This window comes from Salvelinus namaycush, chromosome 7, assembly GCF_016432855.1.
Source record: "Salvelinus namaycush isolate Seneca chromosome 7, SaNama_1.0, whole genome shotgun sequence".
In the NCBI taxonomy this organism is placed as follows: Eukaryota; Metazoa; Chordata; class Actinopteri; order Salmoniformes; family Salmonidae; genus Salvelinus; species Salvelinus namaycush.
In genome coordinates, this window is record NC_052313.1 from 54748661 (window position 1) to 54775207 (window position 26547).

Genomic DNA, 26547 nt, shown 5'->3' on the forward strand with positions numbered 1-26547 from the left:
ACTATTCACCCCCCTTCATCATGACAGCCTAGTTATAATATACAGTACTATCACCCCCCCTTCATCATGACAGCCTAGTTATAATATACAGTACTATCACCCCCCCTTCATCATGACAGCCCTAGTTATAATATACAGTACTATCACCCCCCCCCTTCATCATGACAGCCCTAGTTATAATATACAGTACTATCACCCCCCCTTCATCATGACAGCCCTAGTTATAATATACAGTACTATCACCCCCCCTTCATCATGACAGCCCTAGTTATAATATACAGTACTATCAACCCCCCCCTTCATCATGACAGCCCTAGTTATAATATACAGTACTATCATCCATCTCTGCTAGATCCATTGAAGCTGTCAACTCAGGGTCTGTGGCTGAAATAGCTATATGGTGCACTACTACAGACCAGAGCCCTGTTCCCTATATGGTGCACTACTGCAGACCAGAGCCCTATTCCCTATATGGTGCACTACTGCAGACCAGAGCCCTATTCCCTATATGGTGCACTACTGCAGACCAGAGCCCTATTCCCTATATGGTGCACTACTGCAGACCAGAGCCCTATTCCCTATATGGTGCACTACTGCAGACCAGAGCCCTATTCCCTATATGGTGCACTACTACAGACCAGAGCCCTGTTCCCTATATGGTGCACTACTATAGACCAGAGCCCTGTTCCCTATATGGTGCACTACTACAGACCAGAGCCCTGTTCCCTATATGGTGCACTACTACAGACCAGAGCCCTGTTCCCTATATAGTGCACTACTACAGACCAGAGCCCTATTCCCTATATGGTGCACTACTACAGACCAGAGCCCTGTTCCCTATATGGTGCACTACTATAGACCAGAGCCCTATTCCCTATGTAGTGCACTACTATAGACCAGAGCCCTGTTCCCTATATGGTGCACTACTATAGACCAGAGCCCTGTTCCCTATATGGTGCACTACTGCAGACCAGAGCCCTATTCCCTATATAGTGCACTACTATAGACCAGAGCCCTGTTGCCTATATAGTGCACTACTACAGACCAGAGCCCTATTCCCTATGTAGTGCACTACTACAGACCAGAGCCCTGTTCCCTATATGGTGCACTACTACAGACCAGAGGCCCGTGGGTTCGGGTTACCGTCAACGATATGGTGCCGTTTGGGAAAGAGAAATCAGGAGTATAAATGAATGTGTAACGGTCTGAGTCAGGGGCCTAATGTACTGTAGTTGTTTAACGTTCTCATTGTTCTCATGTTGAGTCCCACAGCAGTACGGAACAGAACAGGACATGGCTAACACGCCAACAACACGCTAAGATCATGCTAACATCTATGTACCGTAGAGAGAGTGACTGAGGAACACGTCCTTTTAATTTTTTAAATTTTACCTTTATTTATACAGGTTTTTTCTCATTGAGATCATATCTCTTTTCCAAGAGAGACCTGGTCCAATAGCAGCAGGGGGAACAACGTTTCAGACAAAACAACTTACACAACATTAAACAAAACTATAAACACACATACAGTACAACAATTACATATTACATTAAAAAAACACAAACATCTTGCCTAAAAAACAGATGGCCTAAAAACAATTACACTCTTCTATGATATATACATCGATCAAGTGTTTAAACTCCACCGACGAAACGTGATCGTCCCATTTTTAAAATGTTCAGGAGAGAATTCCAGGACCACGGAGCTGAGTAACTAAAACTATTTCTACCACGACCTGATCTAATGTTTGGTTCTGTTAGAAACGAATCCTGTCGAAGGAAAGAGTGACAGAGAGAGATTCTAGAGGTTCTAGAAGTCTGTTTTTTGGTCGATGTGTTCTATTCCCTCTAGAAACGAACTCCAACAATCCGGGCTGTTGCCTCGGTAACTCACTGAGTGGATACAGTGATGTCTTCCTTTCCCATCTCTTCCTAGGCGGTGGTGTGCTGTGTAGAGGTGGAGGAAATCCTCTTAATTATAATTATGGTTTAGAGAGGGCGTGAATGTTGTATTACGAATGACAGCTTGTCATGAAAGCTAGCTTTACTGACCAATGCACTATTCACCAGTGTCATAACAGTCAGATAACAGACAGACAACAGACAGACAACAGTCAGATAACAATCAGATAACATTACAGTCAGATAACAGACAGATAACAGTCAGATAACAGACAGATAACAGTCAGATAACAGACAGATAACAGTCAGATAACAGACAGATAACAGTCAGATAACAGTCAGATAACAGACAGATAACAGTCAGATAACAGACAGATAACAGTCAGATAACAGTCAGATAACAGTCAGATAACAGTCAGATAACAGACAGATAACATTACAGTCAGATAACAGTCAGATAACAGACAGATAACAGTCAGATAACAGACAGATACCAGTCAGATAACAGTCAGATAACAGACAGATAACAAACAGATAACAGTCAGATAACAGTCAGATAACAGTCAGATAACAGACAGATAACAGACAGATACCAGTCATATAACAGTCAGATAACAGACAGATAACAGTCAGATAACAGTCAGATAACAGACAGATAACAGTCAGATAACAGACAGATACCAGTCAGATAACAGTCAGATAACAGTCAGATAACAGACAGATACCAGACAGATAACAGTCAGATAACATTACAGTCATATAACAGTCAGATAACAGACAGATACCAGTCAGATAACAGTCAGATAACAGTCAGATAACAGTCAGATAACAGACAGATAACAGTCAGATAACAGTCAGATAATAGACAGATAACAAACAGATAACAGTCAGATAACAGTCAGATAACAGTCAGATAACAGACAGATAACAGACAGATACCAGTCATATAACAGTCAGATAACAGACAGATAACAGTCAGATAACAGTCAGATAACAGACAGATAACAGTCAGATAACAGACAGATACCAGTCAGATAACAGTCAGATAACAGTCAGATAACAGACAGATAACAGACAGATAACAGTCAGATAACATTACAGTCATATAACAGTCAGATAACAGACAGATACCAGTCAGATAACAGTCAGATAACAGTCAGATAACAGACAGATAACAGACAGATAACAGACAGATACCAGTCAGATAACAGTCAGATAACAGTCAGATAACAGACAGATAACAGTCAGATAACAGTCAGATAACAGACAGATAACAGTCAGATAACAGTCAGATAACAGACAGATAACAGACAGATAACAGTCAGATAACAGACAGATACCAGTCAGATAACAGTCAGATAACAGTCAGATAACAGTCAGATAACAGTCAAATAACAGACAGATAACAGACAGATAACAGTCAGATAACAGTCAGATAACAGTCAGATAACAGACAGATAACAGTCAGATAACATTACAGTCAGATAACAGTCAGATAACAGACAGATAACAAACAGATAACATACCAGTCAGATAACAGACAGATAACATACCAGTCAGATAACAGACAGATAACAGTCAGATAACAGACAGATAACATTACAGCCAGATAACAGACAGATAATAGTCAGATAACAGTCAGATAACAGTCAGATAACAGACAGATATGTCAGTAAACTGTATGTGTTGTGTATCAGTCAAGTCTTACTGCCATTGTTGTAATTTAATTAGCATTTAATTAGCAATCAAAAAATATTATCATTTTGTGAAGCACCCGAGGACAACCATCAGTATTTACAAGGACAACCATCAGTATTTATTAGGACAACCATCAGTATTTATTAGGACAACCATCAGTATTTATTAGAACAACCATCAGTATTTATTAGGACAACCATCAGTATTTATTAGGACAGCCATCAGTATTTATTAGGACAACCATCAGTATTTATTAGAACAACCATCAGTATTTATTAGGACAACCATCAGTATTTATTAGGACAACCATCAGTATTTATTAGGACAACCATCAGACAACCATCAGTATTTATTAGGACAACCATCAGTATTTATTAGGACAACCATCAGTATTTATTAGGACAACCATCAGTATTTATTAGGACAACCATCAGTATTTATTAGGACAACCATCAGTATATATTAGGACAACCATCAGTATTTATTAGGACAACCATCAGTATTGACTAAGACAACCATCAGTATTTACAAGGACAACCATCAGTATTTATTAGGACAACCATCAGTATTTATTAGGACAACCATCAGTATTTATTAGAACAACCATCAGTATTTATTAGGACAACCATCAGTATTGACTAGGACAACCATCAGTATTTATTAGGACAACCATCAGTATTTATTAGGACAACCATCAGTATTTATTAGGACAACCATCAGTATTTATTAGAACAGCCATCAGACAACCATCAGTATTTATTAGGACAACCATCAGTATTGACTAGGACAACCATCAGTATTTATTAGGACAACCATCAGTATTTATTAGAACAACCATCAGTATTTATTAGGACAACCATCAGTATTTATTAGGACAACCATCAGTATTTATTAGGACAACCATCAGTATTTATTACAACAACCATCAGTATTTATTAGAACAACCATCAGTATTGACGAGGACAACCATATCTCTGTGTCATCAGATCAACACCAGACTGAGCAGAGCAGACTGTTGCTGTCTGGGTTGTCCTGGGTTGTCCTGGGTTGTCTGGGTTGTCTGGGTTGTCCGGGTTATCTGGGTTATCTGGGTTATCTGGGTTGTCTGGGTTGTCTGGGTTGTCCTGGGTTGTCCTGGGTTGTCTGGGTTGTCTGGGTTGTCTGGGTTGTCCTGGGTTGTCTGGGTTGTCCTGGGTTGTCCTGGGTTGTCTGGGTTGTCCTGGGTTGTCTGGGTTGTCCAGGGTTGTCTAGGTTATCTGGGTTGTCTGGGTTGTCTGGGTTGTCCTGGGTTGTCTGGGTTGTCCTGGGTTGTCCGGGTTGTCCTGGGTTGTCTGGGTTGTCCTGGGTTGTCTGGGTTGTCCTGGGTTGTCCGGGTTGTCCTGGGTTGTCTGGGTTGTCCTGGGTTGTCTGGGTTGTCCTGGGTTGTCTGGGTTGTCCTGGGTTGTCTGGGTTGTCCTGGGTTGTCCTGGGTTGTCCAGGGTTATCTGGGTTGTCCTGGGTTGTCTGGGTTGTCCTGGGTTGTCCTGGGTTGTCTGGGTTGTCCTGGGTTGTAATCCTGTCAATATTTCTTCAGGAGGTCAGAGACAATGCAGGGGTCACTGTTTCCTACATAGTGCCCCTGCTCAGAAGTAGTGCACTATGTAGGGAACGGGATGCCATTTGTGATGCACACTAAATGCCCTGCTACATGTATTTATGTAACGTAGTCAAATGTCATCGGCTGTTGGATTACCTGCTACATGTATTTATGTAACGTAGTCAAATGTCATCGGCTGTTGGATTACCTGCTACATGTATTTATGTAACGTAGTCAAATGTCATCGGCTGTTGGATTACCTGCTACATGTATTTATGTAACGTAGTCAAATGTCATCGGCTGTTGGATTACCTGCTACATGTATTTATGTAACGTAGTCAAATGTCATCGGCTGTTGGATTAATCTCTCAGCAGGCTACTGTGCTAATTGGTTTAGAGTTTGTTTATGCTGAACTTGTTGAGAAAATAATTTAAACATTTATAACAACGTGCCACGCTGGAGCAAAATATCAAGTATCATCTGAATTATAATTTAAACACTTCACACTCATTTCAATAAAGATGTTTAAAAATATCTATTCAAAATTTAAATTCTATGCAAATGTATTCTTCAATGGATTTGCATATTTATTCAGTGACTCAATGTGTCCATTCACACACATACGTTATATTAACGCAGCTGTGAGTTAACCAACCCACAATGTGCTAATGTATGGATGAATTATAGATTACACAAGGCATTTACAGCACGCTATTCTATAAAGCCCTTAATGCTCATAATTAACCTCTCTTGGGTACGTGAGACGTTAGCGTCCCACCTCTTCAACAGCCATGTGAAACTGCTGGGCGCCAAATTCAAATACAAGAAATACTCATTATAAAAATTCAGAAAACAAAACATATTTTTACATAAGTTTAAAGATGACATTCTTGTGAATCCAATCACGGTGTCAGATTTTAAAAATGCTTTACGGCGAAAGCATGCCTTACGATTATTTGAGAACATAGCCCACTAGACAAATCATTACAAACAGTAACCACCCAGACAGAACAGTTACACAAGTCAGAAATATAGATAAAATTAATCCCTTACCTTTGATGATCTTCATATGGTTGCACTCAGCAGACATTAATTTACTCAGTAAATGTTCCTTTTGTTCGATAAAGTCTCTTTATACCCAGAAACCTCCAGTTTGTTCGCACGTTTTCAGGCTCAAACGTAGTCAAAACAGGAAGACAAAAAAAATCTAAATTGTATCCGTAAAGTTCATAGAAACATGTCAAACGATGTTTAAATTCAAACCTCAGGTTGTTTTTAGCCTAAATAATCGATAATATTTCAACCGGACAATAACGTCGTCAATTTAAAAGGTAAACAAGAAAGGCACAGTCTCGGTCGTGCGCAGGAAAAGGCTCTGTGACACTTTAGGGTCCACTCATTTAGACTGCTCTTACTTCTTCATTTTTCAAAACACTAGCCTGAAACAATTTCTAAAGACTGTTGACATCTAGTGGAAGGCATAGGAACTGCAATTTGAGTCCTAAGTCAATGGATACTGTAATGGCATTGAATAGAAAACTACAAAACAAAACAAAAAACTACTTCCTGAATGAATTTTTCTCAGGTTTTCGCCTGCCAAATCAGTTCTGTTATACTCACAGACACTATTTTAACAGTTTTGGAAACTTTAGAGTGTTTTCTATCCAAATCTACCAGTTATATCCATATCATATCTTCTGGGCCCGAGAAGCAGGCAGTTTAATTTGGGCATGCATTTCATCCAAAATTCCGAATGCTGCCCCCTACCCTAGTTTAACAACCTGCTATAACATAAAACCCTTAATACCTGTAATAAACTACCTGCTATAACACAAAACCCTTAATACCTGTAATAAACTACCTGCTATAACATAAAACCCTTAATACCTGTAATAAACTACCTGCTATAACATAAAACCCGTAATACCTGTAATAAACTACCTGCTATAACATAAAACCCTTAATACCTGTAATAAACTACCGGCTATAATATAAAACCCTTAATACCTGTAATAAACTACCTGCTATAACATAAAACCCTTAATACCTGTAATAAACTACCGGCAATAATATAAAACCCTTAATACCTGTAATAAACTACCTGCTATAACATAAAACCCTTAATACCTGTAATAAACTACCTGCTATAACATAAAACCCGTAATACCTGTAATAAACTACCTGCTATAACATAAAACCCTCAATACCTGTAATAAACTACCTGCTATAACATTAAACCCTTAATACCTGTAATAAACTACCTGCTATAACACAAAACCCTTAATACCTGTAATAAACTACCTGCTATAACATAAAACCCTTAATAACTGTAATAAACTACCTGCTATAACATAAAACCCTTAATACCTGTAATAAACTACCTGCTATAACATAAAACCCTTAATAAACTACCTGCTATAACATAAAACCCTTAATACCTGTAATAAACTACCTGCTATAACATAAAACCCTTAAAACATGTAATAAACTACCTGCTATAACATAAAACCCTTAATAAACTACCTGCTATAACATAAAACCCTTAATACCTGTAATAAACTACCTGCTATAACATAAAACCCTTAATACCTGTAATAAACTACCTGCTATAACATAAAACCCTTAATACCTGTAATAAACTACCTGCTATAACATAAAACCCTTAATAAACTACCTGCTATAACATAAAACCCTTAATACCTGTAATAAACTACCTGCTATAACACAAAACCCTTAATACCTGTAATAAACTACCTGCTATAACATAAAACCCTTAATACCTGTAATAAACTACCTGCTATAACATAAAACCCGTAATACCTGTAATAAACTACCTGCTATAACATAAAACCCTTAATACCTGTAATAAACTACCGGCTATAATATAAAACCCTTAATACCTGTAATAAACTACCTGCTATAACATAAAACCCTTAATACCTGTAATAAACTACCGGCAATAATATAAAACCCTTAATACCTGTAATAAACTACCTGCTATAACATAAAACCCTTAATACCTGTAATAAACTACCTGCTATAACATAAAACCCTTAATACCTGTAATAAACTACCTGCTATAACATAAAACCCTTAATACCTGTAATAAACTACCTGCTATAACATAAAACCCTTAATACCTGTAATAAACTACCTGCTATAACATAAAACCCTTAATACCTGTAATAAACTACCTGCTATAACATAAAACCCTTAATACCTGTAATAAACTACCTGCTATAACATAAAACCCTTAATGCTCATAACCTGGACATGACTCTGTATTTATAGGATAATATAGGATCATATAAGATAATATACGATATTATAAGATAATGTAGGATAATATAAGATCATATAGGATCATTTAAGAAAGTAGAGGATAATATAAGATAATATAGGATAATGTAGGATAATATAAGATAATATAGAATAATATAAGATAATGTAGAATAATATAAGATAATGTAGGATAATATAAGATAATGTAGGATAATATAAGATAATGTAGGATAATATAAGATAATGTAGGATAATATAAGATAATGTAGGATAATATAAGATAGTGTAGGATAATATAAGATAATGTAGGATAATATAAGGTAGTGTAGGATAATATAAGATAATGTGGGATAATATAAGATAATGTAGGATAATATAAGATAATGTAAGATAATATAAGATAATGTAGGATAATATAAGGTAGTGTAGGATAATATAAGATAATGTGGGATAATATAAGATAATGTAGGATAATATAAGATAATGTAAGATAATATATAAGATAATATATAAGATAATATAGAATAATATAAGATAAAATAGGATAATATATAAGATGATATGTGAGATAATATAAGATAATACTAGATAATACGTGTTATAATATAAGATAATATAGGATAGTATAAGATAATATAAGATAATATAGGATAGTTTAAGATAATGTAGGATAATATAAGATAATATAAGATAATATAGGACAGTTTAAGATAATGTAGGATACTATAGGATCATGTAGGATAATATAAGATAATGTAGGATACTATAAGATAATATTAGATAATGTAAGATACTATTGGATAATCTAAGATAATATTGGATCATGTAAGATCGTTGTGTACATTAGTTTCCACACATTACACCACAACGTTCTGTCAGGAGGTTATCCTCTTCTACAAACGGCTTCATCTGATCCTCGCTGTGCTTCTGACTGGTAACACTCTGCCTGCATCCTAACTGGCACAGTATTCCCTATATAGTGGATTACTTTTAGTGCCCTATGTAGGGAATAGGGTGCCAATTGTTACGCAGCTAACGTTTACAATTCATAACCCTAATTACCCAGCCTAAAGACACAATTAATCAGCAGCAAAACAACCACCTAAATCTACAGTGAATTATTTATAAGATGCTTTAAAATGTCTCCTTTCTAGAACAGACTGAGAGGATTAGAGTGTAGAGGGTAAAATGTCTCCTTTCTAGAACAGACTGAGAGGATTAGAGTGAGGTAAAATGTCTCCTTTCTAGAACAGACTGAGAGGATTAGAGTGTAGAGGGTAAAATGTCTCCTTTCTAGAACAGACTGAGAGGATTAGAGTGAGGTAAAATGTCTCCTTTCTAGAACAGACTGAGAGGATTAGAGTGTAGAGGGTAAAATGTCTCCTTTCTAGAACAGACTGAGAGGATTAGAGTGTAGAGGGTAAAATGTCTCCTTTCTAGAACAGACTGAGAGGATTAGAGTGTAGAGGGTAAAATGTCTCCTTTCTAGAACAGACTGAGAGGATTAGAGTGTAGAGGGTAAAATGTCTCCTTTCTAGAACAGACTGAGAGGATTAGAGTGTAGAGGGTAAAATGTCTCCTTTCTAGAACAGACTGAGAGGATTAGAGTGTAGAGGGTAAAATGTCTCATTTCTAGAACAGACTGAGAGGATTAGAGTGTAGAGGGTAAAATGTCTCCTTTCTAGAACAGACTGAGAGGATTAGAGTGTAGAGGGTAAAATGTCTCCTTTCTAGAACAGACTGAGAGGATTAGAGTGTAGAGGGTAAAATGTCTCCTTTCTAGAACAGACTGAGAGGATTAGAGTGTAGAGGGTAAAATGTCTCCTTTCTAGAACAGACTGAGAGGATTAGAGTGTAGAGGGTAAAATATCTCCTTTCTAGAACAGACTGAGAGGATTAGAGTGTAGAGGGTAAAATGTCTCCTTTCTAGAACAGACTGAGAGGATTAGAGTGTAGAGGGTAAAATGTCTCCTTTCTAGAACAGACTGAGAGGATTAGAGTGAGGTAAAATATCTCCTTTCTAGAACAGACTGAGAGGATTAGAGTGTAGAGGGTAAAATATCTCCTTTCTAGAACAGACTGAGAGGATTAGAGTGAGGTAAAATGTCTCCTTTCTAGAACAGACTGAGAGGATTAGAGTGTAGAGGGTAAAATGTCTCCTTTCTAGAACAGACTGAGAGGATTAGAGTGTAGAGGGTAAAATGTCTCCTTTCTAGAACAGACTGAGAGGATTAGAGTGAGGTAAAATGTCTCCTTTCTAGAACAGACTGAGAGGATTAGAGTGTAGAGGGTAAAATATCTCCTTTCTAGAACAGACTGAGAGGATTAGAGTGTAGAGGGTAAAATATCTCCTTTCTAGAACAGACTGAGAGGATTAGAGTGTAGAGGGTAAAATGTCTCCTTTCTAGAACAGACTGAGAGGATTAGAGTGTAGAGGGTAAAATGTCTCCTTTCTAGAACAGACTGAGAGGATTAGAGTGTAGAGGGTAAAATGTCTCCTTTCTAGAACAGACTGAGAGGATTAGAGTGAGGTAAAATATCTCCAACGACATGATGGGTTAGATGTTACATGGAAAAAATACAGCTGATTAAAACCCTAACTGGGGTTGTCATCTAACACTCCCGTGTCATGGAAACGGATGGAAACAGATCTAACACTCCCATGTCATGTAAACAGATCTAACACTCCCATGTCATGTAAACAGATCTAACACTCCCATGGCATGTAAACGGATGGAAACAGATCTAACACTCCCATGTCATGTAAACGGATGGAAACAGATCTAACACTCCCATGTCATGTAAACGGATGGAAACAGATCTAACACTCCCATGTTTTTGACACCACACTCCACAAAGCTAGTCCTGCAGGCTCTAATTTTGTCTTAGCTAGGTTATTGTCCAGTCGTGTGGACGAGGGCTGCAAGGAAAGACCTAGTTAAACAACTTCTTTGGGATAGGGGGCGGTATTTTGACGTCCGGCTGAAAGCGTGGCCAAAGTAAACTGCCTGCTACTCAGGCCCAGAAGCTAGGATATGCATATAATTGGTAGATTCCATAGAAGATACTCTAAAGTTTCTAAAACTGTTAAAGTAATGTCTGTGAGTATAACAGAACTGAAATGGCAGGCGAAACTCCGAGGACAAACCATCCCCAAAAATGTTTTTCATCCTACCACTGATTTCAATGGCTGGCACATTTATAAATGGGCGAAATCGTGCCCGATTGCAGTTCCTAGGGCTTCCACTAGATGTCATCAGTCTTTAGAAAGAGTTTCAGGCTGGTTTTTGGAAAAATTAGGGAGAAGAAGTAGTTTTTCTAAGGGCTCCCATTTTGGCTGTAGTGTTTCCATGTGCATGGCGCTTACTTTTTGTTTAACTCCGGTAAAGACAATAATGATTCTCTGTCTTAAATTTTATTGTTTATTTGCGTATCAGGGTACCTAAGGATTGATTATAACATTGATTGACTTGTTTGGATACGTTTATTGGTAACGTTTGGGATTCATTTTGTATGCATTTTGACCGATGGAAACCGAGTGGATTATTGACACTTATCCGGTGTCCTGTGTGAATTTAAGTATGCTCCCTCTAATTCTCTCTCTCTTTCTCTCTTTCTCTTTCTCTCTCTCTCTCTTTCTCTCGGACCTGAGCCTTAGGACCATGCCTCAGGACTACCTAGCATGATGACTCCTTGCTGTCCACAGTCCACCTGGTCGTGCTGCTGTTCCAGTTTCAACTGTTCTGCCTGCGGCTATGGAACCCAGACCTGTTCACCGGACGTGCTACCTTGTCCCAGACTTGCTGTTTTCAACTCTCTAGAGACCACAGGAGCGGTAGAGATACTTTGAAAAAATCAGCTATGAAAAGACAACTGACATTTACTCCTGAGGTGCTGACCTGTTGCACCCTCGACAACTACTGTGATTATTATTATTTGACCATGCTGGTCATCTATGAACATTTGAACATCTTGGCCATGTTCTGTTATAATCTCCAACCGGCACAGCCAGAAGAGGACTGGCCACCCCTCATAGCCTGGTTCCTCTCTAGGTTTCTTCCTAGGTTTTGGCCTTTCTAGGGAGTTTTTCCTAGCCACCGTGCTTCTACACCTGCATTGCTTGCTGTTTTGGGGTTTTAGGCTGGGTTTCTGTACAGCACTTTGTGACATCAGCTGATGTAAAAAGGGCGATCATCTGTCATTGAAAATCTTTCAGCATTACGATTTACCAAACGAAACACACAACATCAATCTGCCTAATCACTTATCCTCCTACTTCAGAGATTTAGTCTGTCCCTTCTGTCACCCATCAGACAGCCATAATCATTCTTCTGAAAATCTATTTATTGGTCAAGACTGATGTGTTCTGCTCTTCCTCGGCCCACAGGACCGGAACCATGACACAATGAGCAGTGATCCCATTGAGGAGAACAGTGTGTAATAGAACACACTTCCTCTCCTCCATCCCTCCATCTCTCCTTCCTCTCCTTCCTCTCCTCCATCTCTCCATCTCTCCATCTCTCCTTCCTCTCCTTCCTTTCCTCCTTCCTCTCTTCCTTCTCTCCATCTCTCCTTCCTCTCCTCCATCCCTCCATCTCTCCTTCCTCTCCTCCTTCTCTCCTTCCTCTCCTCCTTCCACTCCTTCCTCTCCTCCATCCCTCCATCTCTCCTTCCTCTCCTCCTTCCTCTCCTCCCTCTCCTCCATCCCTCCATCTCTCCTTCCCCCCTCATCCCTCCATCTCTCCTTCCTCTCCTCCGTCCTCTCCTTCCTCTCATCCATCCTTCCATCTCTCCTTCCTCTCCTCCTTCCTCTCCTTCCTCTCCTCCTTCCTCTCCTCCCTCTCCTCCATCCCTCCATCTCTCCTTCCCCCCTCATTCCTCCATCTCTCCTTCCTCTCCTCCGTCCTCTCCTTCCTCTCCTCCATCCCTCCATCTCTCCTTCCTCTCCTCCTTCCTCTCCTTCCTCTCCTCCATCCCTCCAATCTCTCCTTCCTCTCCTCCTTCCTCTCCTTCCTCTCCTCCATCCCTCCATCTCTCCTTCCCCCCTCATCCCTCCATCTCTCCTTCCTCTCCTCTGTCCATCCTTCCTCTCCTCCATCTCTCCTTCCTCTCCTCCATCTCTCCTTTCTCTCCTCTGTCTGTCCTTCCTCTCCTCCATCTCTCCTTCCTCTCCTCCATCTCTCCTTCCCCCCTCATCCCTCCATCTCTCCTTCCTCTCCTCTGTCCGTCCCCTCTCCTCCACCTCTCCTTCCTCTCCTCCATGCCTCCTTCCTCTCCTCCACCTCTCCTTCCTCTCCTTCCTCTCCTCCATCTCTCCTTCCTCTCCTCTGTCCGTCCCCTCTCCTCCACCTCTCCTTCCTCTCCTCCATCTCTCCTTCCTCTCCTCTGTCCGTCCCCTCTCCTCCACCTCTCCTTACTCTCCTCCATCTCCCCTTCCTCTCCTCTGTCCGTCCTTCCTCTCTTCCACCTCTCCTTCATCTCTCATTCCTCTCCTCGGCCCCCAGGCCCCAGTCTCTAACAGATCGAAACACTAGACCACACACCTTCTCTCTCTAACTGGCTATGTGACATTTTGGGAGGAGAGGGAGCGTTTGAGGAAGAGGGATTGAGGGTGGATAAAAAGGAGAGAGGAAAGGAGGAGAGGTGAGGATGAATTGCCCAGCCATCCTCTGTAACTGGCTTTGGGGAGTTTTGGGAGGTGGGAGTCAGATGAGAAGGGAGGAAGGAGAGGAACGAGGAGAGATTGAGGGAGGAGAGGTGGAGGGAGGAGAGGTGGAAGGAGGAGAGGAAAGAGGAGAGACGGAGGGAGGAGAGGAACAAGGAGGGAGGAGAGGTGTGAGAGGAATGAGGAGAGATGGAGGGAGGAGAGGTGGAGGGAGGAGAGGAACGAGGAGAGATGGAGGGAGGAGAGGAACAAGGAGAGATGGAGGGAGGAGAGGAACAAGGAGGGAGGAGAGGTGTGAGAGGAATGAGGAGAGATGGAGGGAGGAGAGGTGGAGGGAGGAGAGGAACGAGGAGAGATGGGGGGAGGAGAGGAAAGAGGAGAGACAGAGGGAGAAGAGGAACAAGGAGAGATGAAGGGAGGAGAGGAACGAGGAGGTAGGAGAGGTGTGAGAGGAATGAGGAGAGATGGAGGGAGGAGAGGAGCAAGGAGAGATGGAGGGAGGAGAGGAACGAGGGGAGATGGAGTGAGGAGAGGAACGAGGAGGGAGGAGAGGTGTGAGTGGAGCAGACAGGAGAAGGAATGGGAGGAGAGACAAGAGGATGTGTGCGATGGATCGGGAGGGAAGGAGAGGTGCTAGTGATTGCTCTGAGGACAGATCTACCCTGGGGGCAATGTCCCCCTCTGCTAATATTGATGTAGAGTGAGGAGGATAAGCTTGGCTGACTTCTTATATCTAATTGTACCTGGGAGCTGAAACCTCAGGGCTGATTTTGCCTTAGGTGAGCTTTCCAGAAACACTAGAATGACTATGTGCTGGGAATCCAAAAGGCAATGGAGGGCTGGAGAAAGAAACCTGATATTCTGTCTCATAATAAGTACTCTGTGTCCCAAAAAGGCTGACTAGGGCCCTCAAGGGCAGCTCTGTCTAGGGCCCTTAGGTGCAGCTCTGTCTAGGGCCCTTAGGTGCAGCTCTGTCTAGGGCCCTTAGGTGCAGCTTTGTCTAGGGCCCTTAGGTGCAGCTCTGTCTAGGGCCCTAAGGTGCAGCTCTGTCTATGTCCCTTAGGTGCAGCTCTGTCTAGGGCCCTTAGGTGCAGCTCTGTCTAGGGCCCTTAGGTGCAGCTTTGTCTAGGGCCCATAGGTGCAGCTCTGTCTAGGGCCCTAAGGGGCAATTCTGACTAGGGCCCTTAGGTGCAGCTCTGTCTATGGCCCTAAGGGGCAGCTCTGACTAGGGCCCTTAGGTGCAGCTCTGACCAGGGCCCTCAAGGGCAGCTCTGACTAGGGCCCTTAGGTGCAGCTCTGTCTAGGGCCCTTAGGTGCAGCTCTGTCTAGGGCCCTTAGGTGCAGCTCTGTCTAGGGCCCTTCGGTGCAGCTCTGACTAGGGCCCTTAGGTGCAGCTCTGTCTAGGGCCCTTAGGTGCAGCTCTGACTAGGGCCCTTAGGTGCAGCTCTGACTAGGGCCCTTAGGGGCAGCTCTGTCTAGGGCCCTTAGGTGCAGCTCTGACTAGGGCCCTTAGGTGCAGCTCTGTCTAGGGCCCTTAGGTGCAGCTCTGTCTAGGGCCCTTAGGTGCAGCTCTGTCTAGGGCCCTTAGGTGCAGCTCTGACTAGGGCCCTGAAGGGCAGCTCTGTCTAGGGCCCTCAAGGGCAGCTCTGTCTAGGGCCCTTAGGTGCAGCTCTGTCTAGGGCCCTCAAGGGCAGCTCTGTCTAGGGCCTTCAAGGGCAGCTCTGTCTAGGGCCCTTAGGGGCAGCTCTGTCTAGGGCCCTCAAGGGCAGCTCTGTCTAGGGCCTTCAAGGGCAGCTCTGAATCTGAAAGACAACGGAGGAGTGGAGAGAGAAACCTGAACATCTATTTAATGCTGAGTACTCTGTCTGCTCCATCACCATGCTCCTGTTGTTGTGGTGAGGACCTGGAGTGTTGCTGTCATCCTCCAACCATCATCACCGTGCTCCTGTTGTTGTGGTGAGGACCTGGAGTGTTGCTGTCATCCTCCAACCATCATCACCGTGCTCCTGTTGTTGTGGTGAGGACCTGGAGTGTTGCTGTCATCCTCCAACCATCATCACCGTGCTCCTGTTGTTGTGGTGAGGACCTGGAGTGTTGCTGTCATCCTCCAACCATCATCACCATGCTCCTGTTGTTGTGGTGAGGACCTGGAGTGTTGCTGTCATCCTCCAACCATCATCACCATGCTCCTGTTGTTGTGGTGAGGACCTGGAGTGTTGCTGTCATCCTCCAACCATCATCACCATGCTCCTGTTGTTGTGGTGAGGACCTGGAGTGTTGCTGTCATCCTCCAACCATCATCAACATGCTCCTGTTGTTGTGGTGAGGACCTGGAGTGTTGCTGTCATCCTCCAACCATCATCACCGTGCTCCTGTTGTTGTGGTGAGGACCTGGAGTGTTGCTGTCATCCTCCAACCATCATCACCGTGCTCCTGTTGTTGTGGTGAGGACCTGGAGTGTTGCTGTCATCCTCCAACCATCATCACCGTGCTCCTGTTGTTGTGGTGAGGACCTGGAGTGTTGCTGTCATCCTCCAACCATCATCACCGTGCTCCTGTTGTTGTGGTGAGGACCTGGAGTGTTGCTGTCATCCTCCAACCATCATCACCATGCTCCTGTTGTTGTGGTGAGGACCCGGAGTGTTGCTGTCATCCTCCAACCATCATCACCATGCTCCTGTTGTTGTGGTGAGGACCTGGAGTGTTGCTGTCATCCTCCAACCATCATCACCATGCTCCTGTTGTTGTGGTGAGGACCTGGAGTGTTGCTGTCATCCTCCAACCATCATCACCGTGCTCCTGTTGTTGTGGTGAGGACCTGGAGTGTTGCTGTCATCCTCCAACCATCATCACCGTACTCCTGTTGTTGTGGTGAGGACCTGGAGTGTTGCTGTCATCCTCCAACCATCATCACCGTACTCCTGTTGTTGTGGTGAGGACCTGGAGTGTTGCTGTCATCCTCCAACCATCATCACCATGCTCCTGTTGTTGTGGTGAGGACCTGGAGTGTTGCTGTCATCCTCCAACCATCATCACCGTACTCCTGTTGTTGTGGTGAGGACCTGGAGTGTTGCTGTCATCCTCCAACCATCATCACCATGCTCCTGTTGTTGTGGTGAGGACCTGGAGTGTTGCTGTCATCCTCCAACCATCATCACCATGCTCCTGTTGTTGTGGTGAGGACCTGGAGTGTTGCTGTCATCCTCCAACCATCATCACCGTGCTCCTGTTGTTGTGTTGTGGTGAGGACCAGGAGTGTTGCTGTCATCCTCCAACCATCATCACCATGCTCCTGTTGTTGTGGTGAGGACCTGGAGTGTTGCTGTCATCCTCCAACCATCATCACCATGCTCCTGTTGTTGTGGTGAGGACCTGGAGTGTTGCTGTCATCCTCCAACCATCATCACCGTGCTCCTGTTGTTGTGGTGAGGACCTGGAGTGTTGCTGTCATCCTCCAACCATCATCACCATGCTCCTGTTGTGGTGAGGACCTGGAGTGTTGCTGTCATCCTCCAACCATCATCACCGTGCTCCTGTTGTTGTGGTGAGGACCTGGAGTGTTGCTGTCATCCTCCAACCATCATCACCGTGCTCCTGTTGTTGTGGTGAGGACCTGGAGTGTTGCTGTCATCCTCCAACCATCATCACCATGCTCCTGTTGTTGTGGTGAGGACCTGGAGTGTTGCTGTCATCCTCCAACCATCATCACCATGCTCCTGTTGTTGTGGTGAGGACCTGGAGTGTTGCTGTCATCCTCCAACCATCATCACCGTGCTCCTGTTGTTGTGGTGAGGACCTGGAGTGTTGCTGTCATCCTCCAACCATCATCACCATGCTCCTGTTGTTGTGGTGAGGACCAGGAGTGTTGCTGTCATCCTCCAACCATCATCACCATGCTCCTGTTGTTGTGGTGAGGACCTGGAGTGTTGCTGTCATCCTCCAACCATCATCACCATGCTCCTGTTGTTGTGGTGAGGACCTGGAGTGTTGCTGTCATCCTCCAACCATCATCACCATGCTCCTGTTGTTGTGGTGAGGACCTGGAGTGTTGCTGTCATCCTCCAACCATCATCACCATGCTCCTGTTGTTGTGTTGTGGTGAGGACCTGGAGTGTTGCTGTCATCCTCCAACCATCATCACCATGCTCCTGTTGTTGTGGTGAGGACCTGGAGTGTTGCTGTCATCCTCCAACCATCATCACCATGCTCCTGTTGTTGTGGTGAGGACCTGGAGTGTTGCTGTCATCCTCCAACCATCATCACCGTGCTCCTGTTGTTGTGGTGAGGACCTGGAGTGTTGCTGTCATCCTCCAACCATCATCACCATGCTCCTGTTGTTGTGGTGAGGACCTGGAGTGTTGCTGTCATCCTCCAACCATCATCACCATGCTCCTGTTGTTGTGGTGAGGACCTGGAGTGTTGCTGTCATCCTCCAACCATCATCACCGTGCTCCTGTTGTTGTGGTGAGGACCTGGAGTGTTGCTGTCATCCTCCAACCATCATCACCATGCTCCTGTTGTTGTGGTGAGGACCTGGAGTGTTGCTGTCATCCTCCAACCATCATCACCATGCTCCTGTTGTTGTGGTGAGGGCCTGGAGTGTTGCTGTCATCCTCCAACCATCATCACCGTGCTCCTGTTGTTGTGGTGAGGACCTGGAGTGTTGCTGTCATCCTCCAACCATCATCACCGTGCTCCTGTTGTTGTGGTGAGGACCTGGAGTGTTGCTGTCATCCTCCAACCATCATCACCATGCTCCTGTTGTTGTGGTGAGGACCTGGAGTGTTGCTGTCATCCTCCAACCATCATCACCGTGCTCCTGTTGTTGTGGTGAGGGCCTGGAGTGTTGCTGTCATCCTCCAACCATCATCACCGTGCTCCTGTTGTTGTGGTGAGGACCTGGAGTGTTGCTGTCATCCTCCAACCATCATCACCATGCTCCTGTTGTTGTGGTGAGGACCTGGAGTGTTGCTGTCATCCTCCAACCATCATCACCATGCTCCTGTTGTTGTGGTGAGGACCTGGAGTGTTGCTGTCATCCTCCAACCATCATCACCGTGCTCCTGTTGTTGTGGTGAGGACCTGGAGTGTTGCTGTCATCCTCCAACCATCATCACCGTGCTCCTGTTGTTGTGGTGAGGACCTGGAGTGTTGCTGTCATCCTCCAACCATCATCACCGTGCTCCTGTTGTTGTGGTGAGGACCTGGAGTGTTGCTGTCATCCTCCAACCATCATCACCGTGCTCCTGTTGTTGTGGTGAGGACCTGGAGTGTTGCTGTCATCCTCCACCCATCATCACCGTGCTCCTGTTGTTGTGGTGAGGACCTGGAGTGTTGCTGTCATCCTCCAACCATCATCACCATGCTCCTGTTGTTGTGGTGAGGACCTGGAGTGTTGCTGTCATCCTCCAACCTTTGATCTGTCATCTGAATAACAACATCCACCATGTTTACGGCTGTTAGACAGACCTCCTGCCACGGTATCTGTCGTTGTACACAGCCAGCCAGCTACTAATGACCTCAATACAAACCAGAACAAGCAGATGTATAGTGGTGTAGTGGAGTAATTGAACTAAATGGATGCAGATTTCATATTCACTATAGAAAATCCTTGAAGTTCAACGGTTGGTTTTGGACGATGCTATCTAATGCTATAATACCATCTAACAACATAACCCATTGTGGTGTTGCTAATTGGTAGTTCTGTGATCGTTGTGTGGCTGTAACAGCATCGCTCTTCACCCCCCCCCCCCCCCCCCCCCCCCCCACCACAGCTCATTATTTAGTAACTCATCTAGAAATACAATATATTAGGGTTATTATTATTCATATCCTGTTCACGTTAATGAGATGGAAGAGACTCACTAGTAAACAACAAGGGGTCCTATTTCCTATGTAGTGCACTACTTTAGACCAGGACCAAAAGGGGTCCTATTTCCTATGTAGTGCACTACTTTAGACCAGGACCAAAAGGGGTCCTATTTCCTATGTAGTGCACTACTTTAGACCAGGACCAAAAGGGGTCCTATTTCCTATGTAGTGCACTACTTTAGACCAGGACCAAAAGGGGTCCTATTTCCTATGTAGTGCACTACTTTAGACCAGGACCAAAAGGGGTCCTATTTCCTATGTAGTGCACTACTTTAGACCAGGACCAAAAGGGGTCCTATTTCCTATGTAGTGCACTACTTTAGACCAGGACCAAAAGGGGTTTGAGGGCTTACAAGGCTCTGGTCTAAAGTAGGGCACTATATAGGGAATAGGGTTCCATTTAGTTCGCAGACAAACACAAACAACACATTAGTGTGGATGTTCCACAGATCTCCTGTCTGTCCATACCGTTCATTATCTCTTAATAACTCCTGTCTGTCCATACCGTTCATTATCTCTTAGCTCCTGTCTGTCCATACCGTTCATTATCTCTTAGCTCCTGTCTGTCCATACCGTTCATTATCTCTTAACTCCTGTCTGTCCATACTGTTCATTATCTCTTAGCTCCTGTCTGTCCATACTGTTCATTATCTCTTAGCTCATGTCTGTCCATACCGTTCATTATCTCTTAGCTCCTGTCTGTCCATACTGTTCATTATCTCTTAGCTCATGTCTGTCCATACTGTTCATTATCTCTTAACTCCTGTCTGTCCATACTGTTCATTATCTCTTAGCTCATGTCTGTCCATACTGTTCATTATCTCTTAATAACTCCTGTCTGTCCATACTGTTCATTATCTCTTAATTGTTCCTGTCTGTCCATACCGTTCATTATCTCTTAGTTCCTGTCTGTCCATACTGTTCATTATATATTAGTTCCTGTCTGTCTATATCATTCATTATCTCTTAATAACTCCTGTCTGTCCATACCGTTCATTATCTCTTAGTTCCTGTCTGTCCATACCGTTCTTATCTCTTAGCTCCTGTCTGTCCATACCGTTCATTATCTCTTAGTTCATGTCTGTCCATACTGTTCATTATCTCTTAGCTCCTGTCTGTCCATACTGTTCATTATCTCTTAGCTCCTGTCTGTCCATACTGTTCATTATCTCTTAGTTCCTGTCTGTCCATACCGTTCATTATCTCGTAATAACTCCTGTCTGTCCATACCGTTCATTATCTCTTAGTTCCTGTCTGTCCATACTGTTCATTATCTCTTAGCTCCTGTCTGTCCATACTGTTCATTATCTCTTAGTTCCTGTCTGTCCATACCGTTCATTATCTCTTAATAACTCCTGTCTGTCCATACCGTTCATTATCTCTTAACTCATGTCTGTCCATACCGTTCATTATCTCTTAGTTCCTGTCTGTCCATACCATTCGTTATCTCTTCGCTCCTGTCTGTCCATACCGTTCATTATCTCTTAATAACTCCTGTCTGTCCATACCGTTCATTATCTCTTAGCTCCTGTCTGTCTATACTGTTCATTATCTCTTAATAACTGCTGTCTGTCCATACCGTTCATTATCTCTTAGTTCCTGTATGTCCATACTGTTCATTATCTCTTAGTTCCTGTCTGTCCATACCGTTCATTATCTCTCAATAACTCCTGTCTGTCCATACTGTTCATTATCTCTTAGTTCCTGTCTGTCCATACTGTTCATTATCTCTTAATAACTCCTGTCTGTACATACCGTTCATTATCTCTTAGTTCCTGTCTGTCCATACCGTTCATTATCACTTAGCTCCTGTCTGTCCATACCGTTCATTATCTCTTAGCTACTGTCTGTCCATATCGTTCATTATCTCTTAATAACTCCTGTCTGTCCATACTGTTCATTATCTCTTAATAAGTCCTGTCTGTCCATACTGTTCATTATCTCTTAACTCCTGTCTGTCCATACCGTTCATTATCTCTTAGTTCCTGTATGTCCATACTGTTCATTATCTCTTAGTTCCTGTCTGTCCATACCGTTCATTATCTCTTAATAACTCCTGTCTGTCCATACTGTTCATTATCTCTTAACTCCTGTCTGTCCATACCGTTCATTATCTCTTAACTCCTGTCTGTCCATACCGTTCATGATCTCTTAATAACTCCTGTCTGTCCACACCGTTCATTATCTCTTAACTCCTGTCTGTCCATACCGTTCATTATCTCATAATAACTCCTACCTGTCCATACCGTTCATTATCTCTTAATAACTCATGTCTGTCCATACTGTTCATTATCTCTTAGTTCCTGTCTGTCCATACTGTTCATTATCTCTTAATAACTCCTGTCTGTACATACCGTTCATTATCTCTTAGTTCCTGTCTGTCCATACCGTTCATTATCACTTAGCTCCTGTCCGTCCATACCGTTCATTATCTCTTAGCTACTGTCTGTCCATATCGTTCATTATCTCTTAATAACTCCTGTCTGTCCATACTGTTCATTATCTCTTAATAAGTCCTGTCTGTCCATACTGTTCATTATCTCTTAACTCCTGTCTGTCCATACCGTTCATTATCTCTTAGTTCCTGTATGTCCATACTGTTCATTATCTCTTAGTTCCTGTCTGTCCATACCGTTCATTATCTCTTAATAACTCCTGTCTGTCCATACTGTTCATTATCTCTTAACTCCTGTCTGTCCATACCGTTCATTATCTCTTAACTCCTGTCTGTCCATACCGTTCATGATCTCTTAATAACTCCTGTCTGTCCACACCGTTCATTATCTCTTAACTCCTGTCTGTCCATACCGTTCATTATCTCGTAATAACTCCTACCTGTCCATACCGTTCATTATCTCTTAATAACTCATGTCTGTCCATACTGTTCATTATCTCTTAACTCATGTCTGTCCATACTGTTCATTATCTCTTAACTCCTGTCTGCCCATACCGTTCATTATCTCTTAATTCATGTCTGTCCATACTGTTCATTATCTCTTAGCTCCTGTCTGTCCATACCGTTCATTATCTCTTAACTCCTGTCTGTCCATACTGTTCATTATCTCTTAATTCATGTCTGTCCATACCGTTCATTATCTCTTAACTCCTGTCTGTCCATACTGTTCATTATCTCTTAGCTCCTGTCTGTCCATACCGTTCATTATCTCTTAACTCATGTCTGTCCATACTGTTCATTATCTCTTAACTCATGTCTGTCCATACTGTTCATTATCTCTTAATTCATGTCTGTCCATACCGTTCATTATCTCTTAGCTCCTGTCTGTCCATACTGTTCATTATCTCTTAACTCCTGTCTGTCCATACTGTTCATTATCTCTTAGCTCCTGTCTGTCCATACTGTTCATTATCTCTTAATAACTCCTGTCTGTCCATACCGTTCATTATCTCTTAGCTCCTGTCTGTCCAAACCGTTAATTATCTCTTAGCTCCTGTCTGTCCATACCGTTCATTATCTCTTAGCTCCTGTCTGTCCATACCGTTCATTATCTCTCAGCTCCTGTCTGTCCATAACGTTCATTATCTCTCAGCTCCTCTCAGACCATACCGTTCATTATCTCTCAGCTCCTCTCAGACCAAACACAAGCAGATCTGTTTCGTCTCAGCCGTCGTCTCCGACGTCTTTGTCAAGTGAGTAGATGATAGTTGGGATACAACATAATGTCTGTGTGAGGACGACTCGTCTTTGTCAAGTGAGTAGATGATAGTTGGGATACAACATAATGTCTGTGTGAGGATGACTCGTCTTGTCGCCTGAGTTAAATGAAGGCTTGCGTCCCACACGGCACCCTATTCCCTATATAGTACACTACTTTTGACCAGGCTCCTATTCCAGTATACAGGAGATCGGTGGCCATTTGGGACAATGTTTCTCTGTGAGTCAATCATCCAACCCTCCAGAAAACTGCCAGAGAGGGTTCAGGGATAATTGGACAAAGGTTGCTGTTTTGTTTTGAAAGTTGCTTTGTCAAGACACTCATTTAGAGCAGGAAGTCGTTGTACTGTGAAAGAGAAGGGCTCAACAGTGCTGTTCAAATTGCTTTGAAAAATTGTCCGTCAGAATAACGTCTAAATGACACAGAAATGTGAGGTTTTCCTTCGAGCTAAAGGAAGACGGAGAAATGACCTACCCACTGCGAGGGAAAAGCTAGAGTTTAAAAACACAGTATTATGTTATTGACAATCTCCTCATCCTATCAGCTGTCACCTTATCTGCTCCTCGTCCATCCTGGTTCTGGCTTCAGCCCCAAAATCCAGGAAAACAGAGATGATAAAATATAAAGAAAACCTACACCGTGTGTGAAAAACATTAAGAATACCTTCCTAATATTGAGTTGCCCACAGAACAGCCTCCATTCATCGGGGCAGGGACTCTACAAGGTGTCGAAAGCGTTCCACAGGGATGCTGGCACATGTTGACTCCAATGTTTCCCACAGTTGTTTTAAGTTAGCTGGATGTCCTTTGGGTGGTGGACCATTCTTGATACACACGGGGAAACTGTTGAGTGTGAAAAACCCAGCAGCGTTGCAGTTCTAGGCACAAAACGCCTGGCACTTACTACAATACCTTGTTCAAAGGTACTTCAATCTAATGTCTTGCCCATTCACCCTCTGAATGGCACATACATCACCCATGTCTGATTTGTCTCCAGGCTTGAAACCCCTTCTTTAACCTGTCTTCTCCCCTTCGTCTAAACTGATTGAAGTGGCTTTAACAACTGACATCATGGAAGAGCAGATGTTCATATGTTTTATACACTCACTGTCTGTTTATAATGTTACCTTGGATCCAACCCAGTCTAGCTGTATCTAACCCAGTCTATCTGTATCTAACCCAGTCTATCTGTATCTAACCCAGTCTTTCTGTATCCAACCCAGTCTATCTGTATCTAACCCAGTCTTTCTGTATCTAACCCAGTCTTTCTGTATCTAACCCAGTTCTGTATCTAACCCAGTCTTTCTGTATCTAACCCAGTCTTTCTGTATCCAACCCAGTCTTTCTGTATCTAACCCAGTCTTTCTGTATCCAACCCAGTCTTTCTGTATCTAAACCAGTCTTTCTGTATCTAACCCAGTCTTTCTGTATCTAACCCAGTCTTTCTGTATCTAACCCAGTCTTTCTGTATCTAACCCAGTCTTTCTGTATCTAACCCAGTCTTTCTGTATCTAACCCAGTCTTTCTGTATCTAACCCAGTCTTTCTGTATCCAACCCAGTCTTTCTGTATCTAACCCAGTCTTTCTGTATCTAACCCAGTCTTTCTGTATCTAACCCAGTCTAGCTGTATCTAACCCAGTCTTTCTGTATCCAACCCAGTCTTTCTGTATCCAACCCAGTCTTTCTGTATCTAACCCAGTCTTTCTGTATCTAACCCAGTCTTTCTGTATCTAACCCAGTCTAGCTGTATCTAACCCAGTTCTGTATCCAACCCAGTCTTTCTGTATCTAACCCAGTCTTTCTGTATCTAACCCAGTCTAGCTGTATCTAACCCAGTTCTGTATCTAACCCAGTCTTTCTGTATCTAACCCAGTCTTTCTGTATCTAACCCAGTCTTTCTGTATCTAACCCAGTCTTTCTGTATCCAACCCAGTCTTTCTGTATCCAACCCAGTCTTTCTGTATCCAACCCAGTCTATCTGTATCTAACCCAGTCTTTCTGTATCTAACCCAGTCTTTCTGTATCTAACCCAGTCTATCTGTATCTAACCCAGTCTTTCTGTATCTAACCCAGTCTTTCTGTATCTAACCCAGTTCTGTATCTAACCCAGTCTTTCTGTATCTAACCCAGTCTTTCTGTATCTAACCCAGTCTTTCTGTATCTAACCCAGTCTTTCTGTATCTAAACCAGTCTTTCTGTATCTAAACCAGTCGTTCTGTATCCAACCCAGTCTTTCTGTATCTAACCCAGTCTTTCTGTATCTAACCCAGTCTTTCTGTATCTAACCCAGTCTTTCTGTATCTAACCCAGTCTTTCTGTATCTAACCCAGTCTTTCTGTATCTAACCCAGTCTAGCTGTATCTAACCCAGTCTTTCTGTATCTAACCCAGTCTTTCTGTATCTAAACCAGTCGTTCTGTATCTAACCCAGTCTTTCTGTATCTAACCCAGTCTTTCTGTATCTAACCCAGTCTTTCTGTATCCAACCCAGTCTATCTGTATCTAACCCAGTCTTTCTGTATCTAACCCAGTCTTTCTGTATCTAACCCAGTCTTTCTGTATCTAACCCAGTCTTTCTGTATCCAACCCAGTCTATCTGTATCTAACCCAGTCTTTCTGTATCTAACCCAGTCTTTCTGTATCTAACCCAGTCTAGCTGTATCTAACCCAGTCTTTCTGTATCCAACCCAGTCTTTCTGTATCCAACCCAGTCTTTCTGTATCTAACCCAGTCTTTCTGTATCTAACCCAGTCTATCTGTATCTAACCCAGTCTTTCTGTATCTAACCCAGTCTTTCTGTATCTAACCCAGTCTTTCTGTATCTAACCCAGTCTTTCTGTATCTAACCCAGTCTTTCTGTATCTAACCCAGTCTTTCTG

The 26547-nt window shown here is 43.1% G+C and overlaps 1 protein-coding gene across 1 annotated transcript in view; it reads right to left on the reverse strand.

Annotated features, from left to right (window-relative positions):
- Window positions 1–4692: 4692 nt before the first annotated feature.
- Window positions 4693–26547, reverse strand: part of LOC120050848 (receptor tyrosine-protein kinase erbB-4-like) — a 175957-nt gene continuing 154102 nt past the window's right edge. Inside the window, exon 21 of the mRNA XM_038997377.1 lies at window positions 4693–5167. Coding sequence (XP_038853305.1) covers window positions 4693–5167 — 475 coding nt within the window. The remainder of the gene's footprint in view (window positions 5168–26547) is intronic.